Below are 21,184 nucleotides of genomic sequence, written 5' to 3'. Positions count from 1 at the left end.
AGGTAAGACATTCGAGTGCACATGTGTACACAAAAGGAAGGGAGTCAGTACTGTTGCGGGCCAAAGTGGGCTGTGGGCTTCACCTGAGTGTAAAGGAAATCGGGTTGTTTGTAAGTCGGTAAGTCCCAGGGGGAAAGGCAATGTCTTGTGTAGGGAGCAGGAGGGAGTCATGGGTAATACCCTAGGGGCTCAGTGCCTGGGATATTTTAGTTGTGCCTGCAATAGGAGAGGGTCCCATATCACAGTGACAAATGTCATTGAAAGGTAGTGTCCGCTCCGTGGAGAAAGGCAGGCCCCTATGCCTCTACAGCTGGAGTTATTTTAAAGGAAGAATCTAGTAATTTTGACCTAAATATGACTCCATAGATTTACTTTTTATGCTACCCGTACACACATACACACACCATCCTCACCCACGGAGGACTCCTGGATCCCTCCCCTGCTGTTTTTACATGAGTTTTATTCTTACTTTCATCTTTACAGAAAGTTGCACAGAAATCACAGGTTTAGAATAGCTACAAGTTAGGACAGTTCCAGATTTCAAACATCTCCATATCAAGTTTCTTTCTTCTCACTCTATGTACATTATTTACACACCAGGGGCTACAGTCTAACACTTCAAACCAACAGGGGACAAAGACAAGAAGAACGGCGGGGGGGGTTGGTGGGGGGGAGTTCCATGAACTAAATGAAGAAATCAACTCTTGATACAGAATTAAAATCTCAACTCCCTGTCTCAGGCCTTTCTCGTGCGAGGTATTCCCTGCGAAGGTGGTGGGACAGTAGAGGGAAATGTCATGGGGGTGAGAGGGACATCTGCTTGGCGTGGAGGGAGGAAGGGGCAGCTGCAGAGAGGCCATGGGTATGGCCAGGTCCTCTCATCAGCAGACAGGAAGATGCCCCCAGTCCACTCTTCCGACATGGTCGCTGTGTCTGTCTTTTTCTCGTGGACGCACACCCCGCCATACACCGGGTATGAAGGTCTGTGTGCCTATCATTGAGTTTGGGTCTAACGCTGGCTCCTGTCTTGCTCTCCTTTGAGCCTTCCCTCATACCCTTCTTGTGACCAAACTTGATGACTATTTATAGCCCCAGGCCCACTCCAGGCTTGGCCTCCCAGGAACAGCCTGGATCAAGTTGAATCAAGATTCATGGCTTCCTCTGCCTTCATTTCACAGCTGGATTGGGTTGCTCCAAGGCAGGGCACATGTGAACCAGTAATTTGCGAGAAGCTCTAAGGGGAAAGGTGCCTTGCACAGCAAGTCAGGGTCACAGGCAGCATATCAAGGGAGGCAGGAGATCAGGACACAGACTCAGGGGCCGTGAGTGCAGTGCAGTGAGCCACAGCATCTGTGAGCGGTGTCCCCCGGCTGCAGGGCACAGGCCCTGGACCCACTACAGGTATTGTATGTCGCCATATGCAGTGGTGGCACTATGCTGGGAGGAATGGTGGGGCAGGCTGAGTGTGGAGAAGATGGGCTCCTGAGGGTGACCATGGAGGGCATGTGATGGAAGGTGGCTGAGGGGCCCAGGCTGAGACTTCCCAACTTTACTGTGGAATGTGGGCCCCACTGATGGGGTGGGGCAGTACATTCACATGGCGGGGCCCAGGCCTGCGGGAAGGAGCAGGCTGCGGGGAGCAGAGTTTTGTGGAGGATTGGAGCGCTCAGGACATTGGCCCTGGGGTGTGGGCCCTCAGTCCCTGTCAGGGCTGTGGTAGGCAATGCGTTTGCAGCAGTGGGCTTCGGGCCTGGGTGGAGCAGAATCCACAGAGGGTGCATAGGTGGAAAAGAGGGCTCTTGGGAGCAAGAGAACAGAGTGTAAGAGAGGGATCTGGACATGGGTGTCCCCGAGGGATTGAGTGAAAGAGACTTGAGGGGGTGGTTTGGGACAGCAAGAAGGCTTCTGAGGCAGGGCTGTTGGGACAAGGATGCTGGAGAGGTCAAGGCTAGTGGGGATGTCTCGGCACGGCCTATAGCCTCAGCCAGAACTGAGTTGTGCCTGAAGTCATCCGGGGGTCATGGAGGGCCTGTGGGGCAGGGGGAGAGTGGCAGAGGCCGGGCTGGGCCCTGCCTCAGAGAACACCTCCCAGAACCACAGGTCCTGAGAAGAGCAGAGTCCTAGGGCTCCAGTGTCAGGGCGCCCTTGACCTAAGCCATGTCCTCGAGCTGCGGTGGACTCAGCTTCTCTGTCGGCCTGTCTTCGTCCATCGCCTCCTCCTCCTCTGGCTCCTCGGCATTCCGGGCCAGGCTCTCCGGCCCGGACACAGTTCCCAGCACTTTGGTGCTGTGCTCCTGAGCTCTGGCTCGGAGCGCGGCAATGCTGTTCTCCCTCAGTTCCTCCTGGGACATGGTGGCTGGAGGGTCAGGGCCCCGCTCCTCCTGCTCCATCTTGTCGAGCTTGGGCAGGGCCTGGCGCTCCACCTCCGGCTTCCTCCCGGACTCGGCTGCTGCCTCCAGCGACTTTTTGTGCATCCCTAAAAAGAATTGTTGGTATTCGGGTTTAGAAAAGCGCCTGGGAAAGCCATCTTGAACTGAAAACAGCAAAGATAGAGAGAGGCCAGAATTAAGGACGAGCAGAAAGCCTTGCTTCCCACACCGCAGCCACGCGAGTCCCAGGGGCCAGGGCACGGGCTGCAGTCCAGCAGCAGGGCACCAGGCCTGCAGAGGGCTATCTCCAAGCTAAGTCCCTGAGCACCTGGTCCCCAGGCAGCCTGTTCTGTCCCTTCCCAAGAATAGCACTTGCCTCCCCATCCCTCCCTCCTGGGATTCCAGATCTTAGAACCCAAGAGAAGCTGGTGCTGTTATGAGACATAGGCCCAGATGGCAGGTGGGAGGACAATGGCAGGTGGAGAGATTTAGAAGGAGGAAGTCCTGGGCAAAGCTGGAATGATGGCCAAAGGGACCTAGGGGTCCTCTCAATCCCCAAGAGGGGCTGTTTCATTCACCACAAGCCCACCTCCAGCCAAGGAAAGTGGAGGGTACAGACCCTGAGCCAACAGCCACACCCTTCTCACAGGATGAAAGACCAACCCACAGTCAGGGACCCATCCAGGATGACAGTCCTAGGCACCCAGCAGGTGGGTGCAAGTGATAGACACCAAGCCCTGAGCCCAGCCTGCCCTCTGCTCCTGCCCACCCCAGCCCTCGCCCCAGAGGTGGGGTGGCCTGCTTTGGAGGGCCTCTCTCCTGTAGGCTGCTGTGGCTAGGTCTCCTTGCTCTGGGACTCTGTCTCCTCCTCCAGGGAGCCCGCTCTCCTCACTGCAGGGGCCGGGCCCCAAGGAGGGTGCGGGCTCTTACCCAGCAGCCACGGGGCACAGGAGTCCATGATGCCGTCCTTGGCGGACTTGAGGATGGACTCCGGCAGGGGGATGGAGTGCCGCACCATGGCCCCATAGAGCCCGTACTCAGCCATGACACTGCTCCGGCCCCAGCACTTCTCCCGCTTCCTCCACTTGGCTCTGCGGTTCTGGAACCAGACCTGTAAGTGCAGAGGAACAAGTCAGGTGCGTGAGGCCAGACCCTTACCCCTGTGTCTGCCTGGAGTTAAGGTCCCACCTCTCCAATGGCCACCGTCCTCATCCCCTTGTGCCTGCCGGTTTCTCCAGCAGGGTGTCCTTACTAAAGCTCACCCACCCCGTGGTACCCCCGCCATTCCTCCAGGCTCAGAGGTGTCCAGAAGGAGGACACCAAGTCCTATGAGAATACAATGGGTGAAAGGGGTCCTTTTTTTTTTTTCTTTTTAATCAAAGCAGTTCCAGGGTGACGGGACAGGGGACAGGAACGCCTCCCGAACAGGGTCTTGCAGGTGAGGAGTTCCCCATGTGGTCCTCAATTTGCAGCCAGGAAGCGGGATGCAGCTAGCTCTCCTGCAAGTGTTCACACCCCCAGTGTATAAACAGAATCTCTCTCCTGACTTCAGAGGGACAAATTCCTTTCCAGGGGCTGGACTAGCAGCGCCTCCGCCAGAACTCCAGGGGCCAGAGCAGTCCCGGGAGGGGAGGGGAGTGTGGACTCCACAGCAAAGGGCATTTCATCCAGGTCTCAGGAAGCCTGGGAACTAGGCCAAAACAGGGCAGGGGACCCTTCCAGGAGGCCTGAGTCAGCCTCCCTTCTTTGCCCTGTCCTGCGCCAGCCCTGCCACACCACCATGCCCTCCACTCGCCGGCTCTCCACAGTTTTGGACCTCAGTCTGAATGCTATTTGGAGGAGCTGGGCAGCCGTCCCTCAGTAGGGAAGGAGGACAACATTCTGCTGGTGTGAGGAGCAAATGAGGGTAGGTGGCTAGGGAATGTTTCTCTGGCCCCAAAGCTGACGGGTGCAGGTGTGAGTGAGTATGAGGTACCCTGGGGGTGTCTGCAGCCCTCCAACCGCCTTCTTGGAGGAGATCCCAGGGTCCCTGCCATGCTCGGGGGAGGGGGATTTTCTCGGTCTCCCAAAGCAGCCTTCCTGAGACTTCCGGCAGCTGACAGGAGCCAGAGCCAGGGCCAGCTGCACTGTCCCTTCAGCAGGTGACAGGCCCGCGGGAAACTGCTGGGCGCTGGAAGGACCCCAGGCCCGGCCGGCCCTCTCTAGTCCCCTCACTGCCCCTCACCCCCGGGGCGGCGAGACGCCCGGGGGCAGTGAGGGGATGAGGAGACGGCAGAGGCGGGATCGAGAAAATCTATTAGTTTCCTCTGCGATTTCCATGCCCTGCCTGGCCGGGTCCCCGCCCTTCCCTCCGGACCCCTCCCCCGCCCTCGGCGGCGGCGGTTTCAGCTTTTGATGAAAAATTGCTCCAGCTCTATTCAGGAGGCGGCAAAAGAAGAGTCACCCCCAGGGGCAGCCCTGGGCTGATTGAAAAATAAGTTAATTTCAGTTTGAATCGATGGGCCTCAGGCACTGAAATATCACGGGAAATTAAAGCGGCTGCTCTCCCGGGAGCGCGGCATTGACCCGCACTAATTAATGCTGGGGAGGCAGCGCGAGCCGCGCGCGAGCCGCTCCCCCTCCCCGGGGACCCCAAACACTTCTCATTTAACTAATTAGACGGGGAAAATTGGGTGTTAATTTGTTTAGGATTTTTTCCCCTCTTCCCCGCCGGCAGCTCCCTCCCCGGCCCCCGCCCCACGCGGGGGCGCGGGAAATGAATGCGGGGCTCGCCGGCAGATGGCTGCCCCGGTCACTCTGCAATCTTCTCCGACTTGATTGCTTGATTAGGTCGTTAGCACATTAAAAAAAAAAATTGCTTGCCGTCTGGCGCTGGCGTGATGAGTGGGACGCGCAGCAGCGCCTGGGTAATTTATCTTTTTATACGGCAAAGAATTTGATTTCAATCTGCAGATATATGGGGCGCCTTTGACACCTGTTTAACATCGCGCCGCTGACAGCTTAACCCTTTGCTGCCTCGGCCGCCGGGAGGCTGGCGCTGGGGCCGGCGGGAGTCGGCGTCCGCGCGCCCCCGCGCTTCTCACCGCTGCCGCTAGGTGGCGGAGTGAGCGCCCCGGCAGCCCGCGGGAGCCCCGAGGCTGCGGCCGATCGCGGCCGGCTGCATCCGGCAGGGGGCGCCCCGGCCGCCCCGCCGCATCCCCACGGCCCCCGAACGGCCCCGCGGTCCCAAACACTCTCTGCCCGGCTGCGGAAAGACTGCAAGGTCCACGCATGCTTTAAGTTGACCCAAATGTGTGTAACCCTATTTTGGACTTTCTTCATTTGTAAATAAGGGAGAACCTCTAAAAATGAGAGGGACGTGGCCTCAGACGCCCCCGGCCTCTCCACCCCGACCTTGGCCAGCGCCACTAGAAAACGATCGCTGGTCTCACCCTTGGGGGGACGCACCTTTGCCGCCACCGAGTTTGGCACTTGCCGCTCCTGCTCGGCCCTCCTAGAGAGCTGCGGAGCCAATGTGCAAGGCCTTCCCCTGGTCCCGACCCAGACCTCCCTGAGTGCCCCCCCGCGAGGAAAGGGTGTATGTGATGCAAAGACCACTAGATGGCCGCGCGCGCTGCGCTCAGGACCCGCGAGCGGTGAGCAATGCGAGCGGGCTAACTCGGCCATCGTCGCCGCCTGCCTGTCCTGCAGGCTCTCTGCCGGACTATCTGCCCTGCCCAGGACCTGGGTTTGTCTGAGACCTCTGTCCTGTCCCATCTTCCTTCCATTAGCACTTGGTCACCCTCTACAAGTACCCACTTGTCTCAAGCTGCCTTCTCCCACAGAGGAAAAATCTGCAAGGACCAATCCACATAAAGGTTAAGTGATTTCTGGGTTCCTCCACCTCTCAAAAAGACAGCAAAGAATGAACCCCTTGGTGGTGGAATTCCAGGCCCCAAGGCTGACCACAGAGGACTGGGAAGGCTTCCTTTATGAATCTAAGTGAGCCATCTGCTTCCCGGTCAGGAGATGACCTTCCTGCTTGAATACAGGTCTTGTTATAAAACAATAAGACCACAACCCCTTAGCGGGGACCCCTGGGGTGGGACTCCAGAATGTTTTGGATTTTAGAAAGAGTATGTGCCGGGTATACCACACGTTACATAACACCCTGCAGCGACATCCCCCAATAGTCAAACTCATCAGTTTTGATTTCTGCAGCAGAACATATGCGTATTTTCACAAGGGATGAATAAAGAGCATAAGATCAGGTCCGGTTTTCGCCACCAAAGAGTTTTGATGACAAACTCATGAAAGAACTTTGTTTTCAGCATGGTTGGATTTGGGGATTCTGGAGAAGGGACTGCGGAGCGTGCAAAGGCAGAGATGCCACCCAGTGTGGATGCCTGGGAAGGGGCAGTGCCCCGGCTTCCCCTGATTCCATGAGCATCCGAACTTGAGACGGGAAGCAGGGCTCTCACATGGAAACAGCATCTTTCTTGGAACACTACAGAAGTGGGTGCAGACTTGGGATTCAGATCTTCTCTGGGGCCTGTAAACAGAACCATTTTCCTCGGTCTCCTAATTTGGGCAAATAAATAACCGGTCTGCAGATCAGGCTTTGCCCACAGACTCTCCCAGGGGAGCTGGTGCCAGCTGGTTGCTCAAACCAGGAGTCATGCAGACCCTTGGTTATGGGCTCCTGGAATGCCTGGCTCTCTTCAAAGACCAGATGCTGCTCCAATTTATGGAGGAAACCTGGACAGCCAAAACGATTTCTTTTTAGGACAGTTGGCAGGGAAGCTGTGGCAATGGTGCCTTGGAGGGAAGTGGCAAGGGATTAGAATTAACCCTAACCACTCTTCATAGTTCCCTGTCTGTTCCCTTCCTGGAAGCAACCAGCATGTGCACAGAAACGTACAAGTTTACAAGAAACGTTGAAGTGAGCCAATCCTGAGAAGGAATTCCCAGCTCTGACAAAAATTGCTGTGTGATCTTGGGCATGTTACTTGCCTTCTCTCAGTCTCAGTCTCTTCAAACATCAAATAAGAATACGTACTTTGGGGCCGGCCCCGTGGCCAAGCAGTTAAGTTCACGCGGTCCGCTTCAGCAGCCCAGGGTTTGCGCTGGTTCGAATCCTGGGTGCAGACATGGCACTGCTCATCAAGCCATGCTGAGGTGGCATCCCACATGCCACAACTAGAAGGACCCACAACTAAAAATATACACCTATGTACTGGGGGGGGGGGGGTTTGGGGAGAAAAAGGAAAAATAAAAATCTTAAAAAAAAAAAAGAATACCTACTTTTCAGGGTTGTTTTGAGGATTAATGAAATAAGTGAAAGTGGCTAAAATCAGTGCCTGTCACACAGAAGGTGCTCAATAAATGCTACCTATTATTATTTTAGTGGAGGTACAGAAAATCAGTGGGAGTCTACCCAGGGGGCAGGGTAATCAACGGCATTACCTGCCCCTCTAGCCTCCTCCACAGGCCCCTTAGCAAGGCTGGACTGACAATAATGACAACAGCAATTCCAGAGCGGGGAGGGGGGGAGGTGGACGACAGAACTAGACTTCAGACTGTACAACTTTAATACAGACAGCCTCTGGGGCCAGCCCAGTGGCTCAGTGGTTAAGTTTACACGTTCCGTTCGGCAGCCCGGGGTTCGCCAGTTCGGATCCCGGGTGTGGACACGGCACTGCTTGGCAAGCCATGCTGTGGCAGGTGTCCCACATATAAAGTAGAGGAAGATGGGCACAGAAGTTAGCTCAGGGCCAGTCTTCCTCAGCAAAAAGAGGAGGATTGGCAGCAGATGTTAGCTCAGGGCTAATCTTCCTCAAAAAAAAAAAATTTAATACAGACAGCCTCTAGGCATCCCGAGGGCTAAAAGATGCCCCTGCACCTCTCCCCACATTTCTCATGTATTCCAGGCCCTTGAGACTCAAACGCAAGAGCACACCCCTGCAGTGCCCAACACTCCTGCAAGTGGGCTGTGATGGGAGCTAAGAGACCCAGGCTGGAGATACCTGCTCTGCCTCCGACTGCCTCTGTGACCTGGGGTGCTTTTCTTAACCCTTCTGAGTTTCTGGTTCCTGTTCCTCATCTGCCCCGTGATACCACCTCCTCGCAGGTTTGCTGTGGAAATTAAATAAAACAGTGTATGGGAAATGCCTGGCGTGTCAGAAGAACTGAAACTTGTTGGCGTGATGCTGGATGAATTCCATAGATGAATGTGCGATGAAACGAGGCTTTGCTTTCCAGCAAATGCTCAATACTCTCTTCACATAAAGCCAGGCCCTCCCATCTCCCACCTTTGAGATTCCTTCTCAGCATTTAGGCCCTTTTTCCTACTGGGTCTCTTGGTTCTGGCAAGCCCATAATATTCCTGCAATGCCTCTCCCACTCTCCTGACAGCTCACTTTCCACAAGACACTGCTCCACTCACGTGGGAGTTGGGCCTGGAAGTCTTCAGGAGAGCCTGCGTCAAGGCCCCGGGGAGGACCAGAGCCATGCCTTACACCTCAGGGCTCCAAGCACCTGAGAAAGGGCCCAAAAGTGACACCTGGAGAAGGTCATCAAGTTTGGATTCTCAGCAAAGGAGAGCTGGGAAGACCCTCCAGGTTGGGAAAGAGCCTGGCTGTCCTGGCACCTTTCCCCTCAGACATGGCGCCCGAGCAGCACTCGGAGAGCCCAGGTAGGAGGCCTCCAGCTGTCAACAGCTGGTCTGGCAGGTGCCTCCACACCTGGCAGAGACAGTCCTGAGAGCTTGTGCCTCCAAGGATGGACTGGACCCAGGAAGGGCTTCTTGCCAAATGGGTGCTCTTCTGCTACAGGGCGCACACGGAGCAGGCTGGGCAGCTCCATCAGCTCTTTCTCTTGCTATGTGGGGAACCAGTATGAGCAGCTGTGGCTGTGCCCAGGGCTTCTCTTGTCATCACATAGCTCCTGTCCTGCAAGTGCCCACCCTTGTACCCACATGCCCAGGGCTCCTTCCCTCCGAGGTCTCCCGGGAGACCCTCTGCGTCCACCCAGGATTGCCCCTCTACAGGTGACATCTTGCACGATAGATGCTCTATGCACATTCTGGTCCCTTGGCTACCCCTGGCTCTGCCCTCCAATCTTATCACATGCCATCAGGCCTGGCGCTGTCAGTCTTGTGGCTGTTTCCACATTCACCCAGCTACTTTCCTCTCCTCTGTCTGGAAGCTGATTAATTTGGGCTCATTGCTGGGGTGATTTAACGACCTCACACTCCACATCCACTCAGCACTTCTGACACCGTATTTCAGCACACCCTTTCCACGCCCTGCTTCAGGCTCTGGAGCCCAGCCTTGCTGCAGCCTCCGATGTCCACCAGGGGGCAGCTCTGCCCACGTTTCCTGGCAGCCCCAGGCGGCATCCTTCCCTTCACACCTGACAGGTCATCTTATTCCTCATCCCACCCTGTCACCCAAAACTCCACTTTCTTCGACTCACATTAACCCAGCACAGACACTCCTTTCCTGAGCCTCTGGCTGCATGCAGTCACCTGGTGAGCTTTAAAAACATACAGATGCCAAGGCTTCACCCCAAACCAATTAAATCAGACTCGCTGGGCATAGGAGCCCAGCGTGGGTCTTTTAAAAGCTGCCCCATTTATTAGTGATTCTAATAAATGTCCTGAGCTGACACACACTGGAACCCTTTCTCATACAGGCACCTATCTTCCAACTTCTGGAATATAATCCCCTAAAACTTCGTTCCCTACCCTCGGGCAGGGACCACTTTAAAAGAGGCAGAATCAAACAGAGCTAGTCAGAGAGTCCAAACCTCACCCATCCATACACAGCACGCCGCCCCAAGTGCGGGTGAGACGTGGGCTCTGCTCACTTTGCATGTCCAGATCTCTGTATGCAGGCATTTTTAATAGACAGAACTTTTGTCAGAAAAGAATATAGTAAACAAACAAGTGAATGTATGTATATACCCCAATCTTACAATTCTAGGAACAAGCGACCCCACAGAAGAAATAAAGTCAGCCTGGAAACCCATTCCCTCTTCCCCAGGGCTGACATCTGGCAGTGGCTTCCAGAATATTCTAGAATTTTTTGGAGACTGCATGGCTGAGTCTGATATGGAGACAGAATCTCTTCTTTCCCCCAGGATGCACCATCTCCCTTCACCCCAACCCAGAGAGATGTGGAGCAAGGAAGAGCTTACCCTCCAAGCACAAGGCAGAGGAAATGGGCCGCTACCAAGGGCCCGGCCCATCGTCACTGCTGTTTACATCGATTATTCCCGCTCGTACAGACGGGCCTTCATGTTTCCCCGTGTGCTCTCATGTGACAGTTGAGAAGCAGGTTTGAATCTCACTCTAACTTCTCTCATCTCTTAGCCCCTCAGTTTCCTCGTCCAGAAAATGGGGATAAGAAGAATATCTAACTCATCCGGTTGTTGTGAGGATTTAACGAAACAAGGTGGGGAAAGCACGTAATGTCTGGGACAATGGTAAGGACTCAATAATGCCAGTAATAACAACACTTCAATTAAACTAGCATTTTGGAAAAATATTATTACTATTTTATAAATGAGTAATTTGGGGTCAGAGCTTGGATTGCTGGCAAGGAAACAAAGGTGAAAAGTAGGTGGTGTCTGACTTTTCACGTCCACACTGGGTTCTCATTAGACATTAGACAGTAGACCTCAGACACATCCAGGGGTCACTTTGGTCGGCCCAGCAAGGCTGTGCGTCTCAGCTGTCCGCCTGGGACTCTTAAGCTCTGCGTGCGCTGCTGCCCACTCCACCGAGGGCAGCCCAGGGGCCTGGGGAGGATGCCCCTCCCTGGGAAGGCTCCCCGCTCTTCCTTTTACAGATGAGGAGGCTGAGAGAAGGGAAGTGACTTGGCCTCTGTCATGCCTGGTGGGTGTCAGAGCCAGACCTAAGATCCAGGTCCTTGACATCCAATCCAATAAACCTTTCCATTCCACCCTGAGAATGTCTAACTTCAGACCTGGAGGCCTCTATTAATGACACCCTTTCCCTCCAAGCCCCCACCCCCAACACACACACACAGGCCTCTGACTGAAGCTGGGGGAGGGGCAGGGACTGGCTCATTGGGGTAGCTTTGCATCTTTTGATGCGCCATTCCTGCCTACATCCACGTGAGGAGAGGAAATGACGAGGAAGGGTGGCAACATAGTGAAGCAAGCGTGCTGGAGTCCAGAGGGGCTCGGGTCTGAATTCTGGCCTCTGTGCCTCACGTGCCTCATCTGGAAAGTGGGAACAGTAATGGCACCTCGCTCATCGGGTGTTCTGAGGATCCCTCGGGAACATACATGAACTACCTCTGGAGGAAACCAAAGGAAACGGGTTACCACTGGAGGGGCTGCTGGTCTGTAGTGGGGAGACTCAGGTTTTATCCTTTTGAACTCAGGTATGTGAATCTACCCATTCAAAAAGTACTTTTTTATGAGTGAATTTTGGGGTTTTTTTAGAACAGTACCTGGTATACTCAAATATTGGTTATTTTTATAAAGAAGGTTTGATACAGGGCCCCCACCTGACCTCACACCATCCCAGCTTCAAGTCAAAGTAAAGGCTTGACACTCAAGAGGCAGGTGGTGAACGTAGAGGTCCTAGATGGAGACCTGGGTCCCTGTGTCCCCAACTTATTAGCTGTGTGGCCTTGGGCAATTTGCTGTGCCTCAGTTTCCTCAGTCATAAAAGGAGGCTAATAGTCTCTACCCCACCAGTTGTCACCAGTATTTAATGGAATAAGAGCTGAAACCAAGTGAGCACTGCACAGGTGCCAGGCACTGCTTGGAACACATTACGCATGTGGCTCATCGCATCTGCAGGTGCCACTATCATCCCCATTTTACAGATGAGGAACTGGAGGCTCTAGGGGGTGAAGGAACTTGTCTGCAGTCACTCAGCTGGTAACTGGTGAAACCAGGATGTGCACCCAAGCAGTCTGGTTCCAGAGTCGGTGTCCCTAACCACTGCACCTCCCTGCCTCTCCTGTGCACGTCGCATATTTAGAACACCTAGCACAGGGAAACTGCTCTGTAACTTATAGCTGTGATTACCATTAATACATGCTAAGACTTTTCCTAGGCCACTTGGTAACACATTTTGGGGCAGGGCTATTTGACAACTCACAAACACCTTCTGGGGGCAGCGTTTAGGCAAAGAACTCGTGGTGCTCAAAGAGTGGGAGAGAGTCTTGCCTGGGTTCTCCCACATCCACAAATTCCATAGCCAGTCCTCACGGTCCTGGGGCAATCAACTTGCTCCTCACCCGAGCCCCTCCTTGCTGGTTCTGGGGCTTCAGACACCGCCCTATAGACAACCCCCAGGCAACTTCGAGAAGCCCAGCAGCCACCCGCTAAGGCATTTGCAGCAATGGCTCCCGCCCACCACCACAGCCAGGCAGGTTCTAGGACAGCTCACTGCAAGAGACAAGCTCCTCCTCTCTTCTGTGGATAGTGCAGATGTGGGGCCTACCAACGGGGGACCTTTTCAGCCCTCTACCCCACCACAGCTGCTTGTAATGGCCAAATTTGCGCCGATGAAGGTCAGGCAGGAGTGATCCCCACATATCAACTGGATTGGGCCTTAGCTTACACACAAACAAACTCACACGCAAAGACTCAGAATCAACACCCAGCCTTACCCCACTGGAACCCAATTGGATGGGGGGTGGTGAATCCAGGCCACCATGGATAATGCCCCAAACAGATAATCTGCTTACGACTAATTGAGCTTATTGTTAGTGTCAATGTCTAAAGCTATTGGCTGAAACTCCAAATAGATTTCCCAGGGAGAGGAAGGCTCCTCTGGAAAAGCAGCTCGCGCCTCATTTCCCATTCTCTGGTTCTCAGTGAGAGAGCACAAAGCAACCACACACCTTATTTGGTTCCTTCTCTAGCCCCACTCCCTACCTCCCAACACACATCACACCTGAAGACACGAGGGATCGTGACCAGGAGGAGACGCCGGACCCTCGCCCGCCCTCATTTCCCAGCCCCAGCGTGAACTGCTCGGGACCACTCAGGTGATAGCAGCAGCTTCCACTGAAGGTTGCGATCCAGCTGAGGCAAATCCAGATCTTCTGGAAATGTTCCTCCTACCCCACTCACTTCCTCCTCCTCGGGAGGCCCTGCCTAGATAATCATCAGACTTCATCTTCTCCCAGAGAAACGATTAAGCAGCCCCACTCCTGCCCAGCTAGGGGGCTCTGGACTTGAGAAGGTCCTGCTGCTAATGACAAAAGGCCCTGTACCCACCGCAGCTGAGGACATCCCAGTCCAGTCCCATGCCTGGTTACCCACAAAACTCTCCAGGAGAGGAGGAGAGCTTAATGAGCCGCACCTGCAGGCAAGGTGCCGGCCACATCCTGAGGCGGACCCAGGAGGTGTACAGGAGCAGGAGGGCAGGGCAGGGCCAGCTGTTTGGTTGTGAGAAGGAAGGAGGCTGGGTGGATGCAGGTGGTGGGGAGTGGGTAGGAAGGAGGGAGCAATCTCTTCCTCATGGGGAGCGGGGTGGAGAGAAAGGAAACAGACTAGGATCAGGGCTAGAAGCCACTCTGGGGCCACCTCTGGCCTTGGAGCAGACATTTAGCTGTACCTAGGGGACATCTGCCGTAATAGAGCCTCTGCTCAGAACCTGGGACCCACGCAGAGCTCCTTCTTGCACCAGGGCCCCTCAGGGTCTGTCTGACCTGCTCTTCAGGGAGCCTACAGTCTGGAATGTCAGGCCAGGCCACGTGCGCTGAGTCTCCTGTCCCCCAGCAGTGCACATGGTGGCTGTTCAGCAAATACCTGTCAGCTTAAATGAACTGTTCTTCTTGAGAGCACATGCTCATAGCAGGGGGTGGAAGATGGGTATCCAGGAGCCTGGGCAGTCGATGTCCCCAAGAGCAGGGAAAGGGTGAGAGAGGACTCAGGGCTCCATTACCTGTATCCTGTCCTCTGGCAGCTCCGTTTTCATGGCCAGCATCTCCCGGGCATAGACGTCTGGGTAGTGGGCCTCGTTGAACGCCTTTTCCAGCTCCTCTAGCTGGTAGGAGGTAAAGATTGTCCTGAAGGGAGCAAAACCAGATGCTCAGGACCCAGAAACCGAAAGAGTCTGTCCCAGAGAGGACAGAATGGTCCTCCCCTCTGCCTCCTGGACAGACCCCAAACCCAGGCTGGCTGAGCACAATCGGACACAACCTCTCTCTCACACGCACACATACCCACACACACTTACACACGTTTACACACACACCCAGGTAAATAAACGCCTCGGCCCCACTGGGACCTCCTTCCCGGCTCCTCTCACAGACAGCAGAGTTGATTTTTTTTTTCTGCTTTATCTCCCCAAACCCACCCTGTACACAATTGTATATCTTAGTTACAGGTCCTTCTAGTTGTGGGATGAGTTGATTTTTTAAATTGCACTCAAGCTTCCAAGACTCCCCAGAAGGTCAAATGCAGGAGGAACCTCAGTGTTTGTGCAGCTAAGAACTGAATCTTTCACCCCCTCAACCCACCCAACACCCTGCCGTCCTCTCCTGCCCAGAACTACCAGCTCCTTAGAGCTGCCCTCAGGGTCTTGGGGGCCAGGAAGATGGGGGGGGGGTGGGTAGGGGAGGGCACCCTGTCCCTTCCTGTGCTCAGAAGGCAAGGGCCACCTTCCAACCATCCACACACAGGCTCAGCTTCTCACCCAGAGCGGGGCCCAGTTCAGAGGAGTTCCATTCAGGTCACCCTGAGAGAGCCAACATACACAGCCCCCACCCCCACAGAGCAGGTCACATTGACCCATCTGGGGTCATAAACCTCTTTAAGAACTTGGTAAAAATTACATCCTCTCACCCTAGGAAAATGTGCCAATGAATATGCTCCAACATGTACAACTTTGCCTCCAATATTAGGGGGTCCATAGACCCCCTTTCTTGAATAAACACACTACACATCTACATATGGACGCAAGTTCTTCTCTTTTCAGAGCTCAGTCTCACCAAGTTCTAGGTGACTTTATCCTGCTCCTTCACCAACAAGCCAACAGGCAATATGGTCCAGATCCCACAAACCCAACTTGTACAGACGGTGCATTCCCTGTGTGAGCCTGGGGGACTTGGACCCTGGGCCCAGCACAGGGGTTAGAATCCCTCAGTGACGCCTTGACCCTCACCTAACACGAGGGAAAAGTACCAAGTGAAGCCCCTGTGTTCCCTGTGCTGCTGTCGGGGGATGATGCAGGGGAGGTGTGAGGGAGAACGATTCTGCTCTTTATAGAAAATGACTGGTTTGATTCTAAATCGTTTCTCCTATTCTCTTGGGGGGATGGAATGCTTATGGATACAGAAAGTTAATTCTGCAAAATTTTGAAGATCTGCTGCTTTCTATTTCACTGCTGCCACTTACGGAAGGGGCCCTGAACAGATTGTCAAAAGAAACAATCAAAACAGGCAGGTTATTTTCAAAATGAGGGAAACTGAGGCACAGAGGTGTGGCCTGGTCAAAGCCAAAGAGGAGAGCTGGTGAGAGGTCATTTGGGATCATTCGAGTGCCAGCCTCTGCCTGGAAGAGCTCTCATTCAAAAAACCAAACAAGGGGCTGGCCCGGTGGCCAAGTGGTTAAGTTTGCGCGCTCCGCTCGCTGCAGGCAGCGCGGGGGTTTCGTTGGTTCGAATCCTGGGCGTGGACATGGCACTGCTCATCAAACCACGCTGAGGCAGCATCCCACATGCCACAACTAGAAGGACCCACAACGAAGAATATACAACTATGTACGGGGCGGGGGGGCTTTGGGGAGAAAAAGGAAAAAATAAAATCTTGAACAAACAAACAAACAAACCGAAAGTCCTCCCAACTCCCCCTCATTCTGGCCTCAGTGCTAACCCGCGTGTTGAAGCTGACATGCTCTCCAGGGAGCATCCCTGCGCCCCCACAGTGTGACCCAAACCCTGCTCCTGGCTTTATGCAGAGCCCCAGATCCCTCAGGTTCCCACTGTACCCTGTCTGCAGAGGAGCTGGGATTTCCAAGGAAAGAGCAAATTCCCAGAGACTCCCAAGGTGGCTGCTCCATCCCCACTCGCTTCTCCAACCTCTGCTAAGCCCGCTTTATTTATGCGTGATGAAGAGATGCCCATCTCTCATCACTAGATTCCAAGACCTCTTACCTGAAATCCCCAAATGAGAGAAGCTCAGAAAAACACATTTTTTACTAATTAAAAACTGCACCCACAATCAGTAGCCATTCTCCTGTCTCCAAAAATGTGCTCCCTTCATGAAGCAGAAATAGCCAGAAACCTAGGGCAAGTGGCAGTTGCTGTCCTGTCTCCCTGGGAACCCTCCAAAGCTCCCAAAGATTTCGCTGGTGGAGAGGGTGTCAGGTGAGGGCAGAGAGTCAGAAACCTTAAGCAGGGACTTGGGCTATGGGTCAGCCAGCTCCAGGTGCCACACAAGGAGATGGCCTGGTGCACAAACTCTGGTCTGGGACCCAAGGTTTGGGGGATGTTTTTACAGGGTTCCCTTTGGTTTGGGAACCCCTGCCCCCATTCCCGCACCGGCTAGAAGCGGTACAGCCAGACTCCAACCCGCCCTCCCTCCGCGGTCCTGGTGTCCGTCCCTGCTGCGGAAGCTGACAGCGCTACCCACCCCGGGAGCAGCATGAGATGGATGCATAAGAGGTGTTTTAATGAATATTTGTTGAATGAATAAATATTAAAAAAATGACCCAGGGTCAGGACTAAAAACAATATTTCCGTTTAAAATAAAACAAACTAAACAAAAATAAACAGCTGCCTGAAGGGAATGAGCCGAGGTTATCGAGAAACCAAGTCAAAGTTCACCCTCATTCAAGCCGGAACCTGTTGGGGCCTGAGAGGTCGGAAAGAGCCGTTTTAAGAGGTGAGGGTCAATAGTGGAGTTTCCGAGGGCTGAGGAAGAGGGAAACGCAGAGAAGCACCCAGAGATGGGGTGCGCAAAGATGCTGAGAACAGAGCGAGGAGAAGGGGAGGAGGTGGGGCGGGGAGGGGAGGCGGAGAGCTCCCCGGGGAGAAACGTCCCCAGAGCGCGCGGGCAGCCCGCGGGCGCCCCCGGGACGGGGCGGAGAGAGGGAGACTTGGGGAAGCAGCCGGGCGAGCGCAGGGACGGCGCCTGGAAGCAGCGCTCCAAGAAAGGCCGGTAGATTTGTGGTTCTCGCTCCCTTATAAAAACCTCCTCGGGAATTTACACAAGGAACTGGTAGCCGTGGCGCCGATGCCGATGCCGAAGAAAGTGCAGGTCTGGGGTGGGGGAATTACTTTTCAGCATCTACCTTTCGGCGCCTACTGAGTTTTCACTTTGTCCAAGAAATGCCTATTTTGAAGACATATCTTTTAAAACTCTGTCTTGGGTCTGTACCTCAATGCAGCCCACTCCGCTCCAGCTAGGGCTGGTGGGGTCATCCTGTCCACACACTCCCTCCTCCCCATTTTACAGACAAGGAAACTGAGGCTCATGGAAGGGAAGAGACCCTCTCAGGATCACAGAAGAGTAGAAGCCTAACGAAAATTTTCCATCGATGTAGACACCACGTTCAAGATTTGGGGGGAACGGTGGCAGCAGAAAGATAGGGGTTAGCAGAGCGGACAGGGACCTCGGGAGAGGAATAGGGGCCTGGGGGCAGAGAGCAGAGGACCCGGCTCGGGCGGGAGGTGGGAGCCGATCTGCCTGCCGTGAGGCGTGCGTGGCTTTCCAAAAGGGCTGACGCAGGGAACGCATCTGGGGGCCGCCTGGCCCTCTCTGGCTCGTGTTTGGCCCTGGTTGGGGCCTTGCCTTCCCCGGCAGAAGGAGAAAGCCCGAACGCTGCCGCTTCCTCGGCGGCCGCTCATCCTCCTCATCGGGCGCGGCCAGACGCCAGGGCCCGGGCAGATGTCCCCAAACAACGCCCGGTCTCCTCGCCCTGGCGCAGCCTGGGACCTCAAATTAGGAGTCGGCGAAAACAGGGTCCAAGCGACCCGACTCCCAAATGGGACGGCAGGGGGTAGGTGACCAGGAGAGGCAACAGAAAGCGCCGCAGGGCCTTACCTGTGTCTCCGCTTCTTCCGTTTCTTGGTCTGGTTTAAAGCCGATTTCGACATTTTTCGGTCGCTGGAGGAAACATCTTCAGAATCTGAAAAGCGGGCGGAGGCACATGCGGCAGAATTGGGGGCGCGCTCGGCACTGCCCGGGCGCGTCTGGCTCCTGAAACCCGCGAGGGCCCCACCCAGGGCCGCCTCCACGAGCGCCGGGGCCTGCCCTGCCTCCCCGGCAGGCTCTCGCGGAGGTCGACCTCATCCTCAAGCCCCGGCTGCCTCTACCCAAGCCGGCGCCCGAATCCGCGGGTTTTGAAGAGATTTCGTTGTAAGAGAGGCAAAGGCCCCGACACGCTTGGGGCAGAGACCGCAGGAGAGGTGGCAGCCTCGCGGGGTCGCAGGAACCCCCGGCGGCGCTCTGGGCTCTGTGCCCTGCCCTGCGCTTGCAGCCCTGGCGCCCCTGGACCGAAAGTTGTCCCCAAAGAACGGAGCCGGGCTCCAGGAAGGGCTGGGGGCTCCCGGCACAGCCCCTTTTTCAGTGCTGGCACAATGCGCCCCCGCTCGAGATTGGAGAGACTGCGACGCGCCACTTTTCGTTGCCCCTCCAAATAAAAATAAATAAATAAATAAATAAGTAAAAACGATAACGAAAAATCGGGGGAATCGCGGAGCACGAACCAGAGGCGGAGGGCCGAGCGGGCGGGGACGCACGGCCGGGAAAGCGGCCCGGGGAGGGTGCGGCGGGGTCATCCAAGGGCCCCAGAGCCAGTGAGGCGCCGAGATCCGATATCTGGTGGCGCTTAGGTGGGATCTGGCTGTCCAAGCTCGTGGAGTGGAAAACAAACCCCAGCTGACCAACGCGGGGCGTTTGGAATGGAGAAAAGGAGGAAGGAAAAGACAACTTTGGACACCAGGGCTGAGGACGAAGCCTGCACCCGCTTCCCCGGCCGCCAGCGCGCGGACCAGAATCCGCCTCCAGGGGCGCAGGTCCTCCGGGCGGCCCGGACCTCAGTGGAGCAGCAGAGCTGGGGCCCCCAGCCCGCCCTACGGGCTCCGACACCGCCCCGTGGACTCCGACACCCTAAGCCGGGTTTCCACTGGTGGCCCAGCCGGGCGCCGCGGCAGAGCCGGCCCGACGCGGGGATCGAAGAACAGCGCGGCGGCCAGAAACGCTGGGGCCGAAACCCGGCGGGTGCGGGCAGCATCCTCCCAGCCACTGGCCTAGGGGCGCCGGCCCCAGGCCCGGGCAGCGACCCCTCGGCCTGGCACGAACTTTTGCGCCAGGAAGAGGCCTGGCCGTGCAAGCGAGAGCCGACGGCGTGGGATTCCTGGCTTTCGCCCCCGGTCAGGCATCCACGCAGCCTCGCCCTCACCTACCCGAGCTGGCCGTCTGGCTGGTGTCCAGCGGCCCCGACGCTCTGCCCAACGGCTGTAAATGGACGCTCTGCGGGTCGGACAGCACTTCCAGGAAGGTGGGCTGCGCGTAGAAGCCGGGGAGCCCCCCAGGCCCCAGCAGCCCCATGCCGCCCACTCCTGCGGGACTGAGCACGGAGCGCGCAGCCAGCAAGTGCCCGGGGGCCAGGCCGTCGAGGGCAGCCCGCGGGTGGGAGCTGGGGGGCTCCTTGTTCAAGCCCAGGATCTCCTGGATGCCAAACCCGGTGCACCTGGCCGGGGCGCTCCCCGAGGTACTCTTGGCCACTGTCTCAGGTTTGGGCTTGCTCAGCGCTTCCCCGGCTTTCCCCGTCATCTCTCTGTTCTTTGGAGGGGCCGAGGCCGCAGGTCTTTTGCTCCCCCCACCCCCCCGCCGGGCTCCTTGCTTCGTGAAGTTGGTCCCAGGTGCCCCCTCCGGTGTCTAATGCTCTGGAGCCCCAAGGAGATTCCCCTTTTATCCAACCAGGCTGCAGCCCAAGTGGGGTCAGAGCTGAGCAGCCAATCACCGGGGCCAGGAGCGATTAGGAATTCCAAAAAGCTGGCAGCTCCCGGCCGCACGCAGCACCGAGGGGCCAGGGCGCTGGGAGCCAGGCACTGGGTGGGCTCTGCAGGATGCCCAAGGGCAGGGACCCCTGAGGCTGAGATGAGACAATAGGGCTGTTCCAAGAGGCAGGGTAGTTTGGGATTCTGGGCAAAGCATAGCTGGGACACGTCCCTGGGGTGGGGTGGGAGGATGGGCTGAGGGCAGAGCTAGAGACTGGAAGTCCTCCTCCCTCTCTCAACTCCTGTGCCAGTTGGCAGGGTCGAAGGAGCCCAAATATGGGACCCCCGTGTAAAAAGCAGAACAGGAGAGGGGCACGTGCTCTGGGCAGGCTGTGTGGTGGCATTGGAGAGAAAAGAAGGGGACAGGGTGCAAAGAGGGTGATGTAGGGGTGGGGAAAGCTCAAGGTTTGTCTCCCAGCACAGGACACAGTGCCTAGTTCAGAAGAGTTAATCCATATCAGCACAATGTCATGGGAGTGGGGGTCCCTCGTGGTAAAGAAGAGCAGTGGTGACTTCTTTTGGAGAACAACCATGGGACATCTGAACATCTTCGTGGAGTAAGCATGAAGTGTGCCCGACTTCCACAGAAAGGTTCCATTTATTCTTCTATCCATTCATCCAACTAATATCTTCGAGCACCTCTGAGCTAGGGGTTCCTCAGTAAGTCAAATAGACAAGGCAACGGGTCTGCTATACCTCAGAGTTCACTGGGCAAACGAATGAAGAGGATGGGATTGTCGATGGAGGGGCAGGGGGGAGGGTGTGAGAAGTGACTGAAAGGCGAGCTTCCTTGCCCAGTTGATGGGGGTCCCCTAGCTAACTCCTGTGTTGGAAG

At 55.8% G+C, this 21,184-nt stretch overlaps 1 protein-coding gene across 1 annotated transcript; it reads right to left on the bottom strand.

The window, feature by feature from the left end:
• Positions 1–443: 443 nt before the first annotated feature.
• Positions 444–20,129, bottom strand: VSX2 (visual system homeobox 2). Its single transcript, XM_001490453.7, has 5 exons — positions 19,753–20,129; positions 18,389–18,473; positions 14,287–14,410; positions 3,300–3,480; positions 444–2,476 (listed from the first exon to the last, which is right to left on the bottom strand). The coding sequence occupies exons 1-5, from the start codon at positions 20,120–20,122 to the stop codon at positions 2,151–2,153; spliced, it is 1,086 nt and encodes a 361-aa protein (XP_001490503.1). The 5' UTR covers positions 20,123–20,129; the 3' UTR covers positions 444–2,150.
• Positions 20,130–21,184: the final 1,055 nt, after the last annotated feature.

Source organism: Equus caballus, chromosome 24, assembly GCF_041296265.1.
Source record: "Equus caballus isolate H_3958 breed thoroughbred chromosome 24, TB-T2T, whole genome shotgun sequence".
NCBI classification, from domain to species: Eukaryota; Metazoa; Chordata; class Mammalia; order Perissodactyla; family Equidae; genus Equus; species Equus caballus.
Note: the sequence above shows the minus strand (reverse complement) of the source record. Positions and strands in the feature narration are given on the sequence as shown.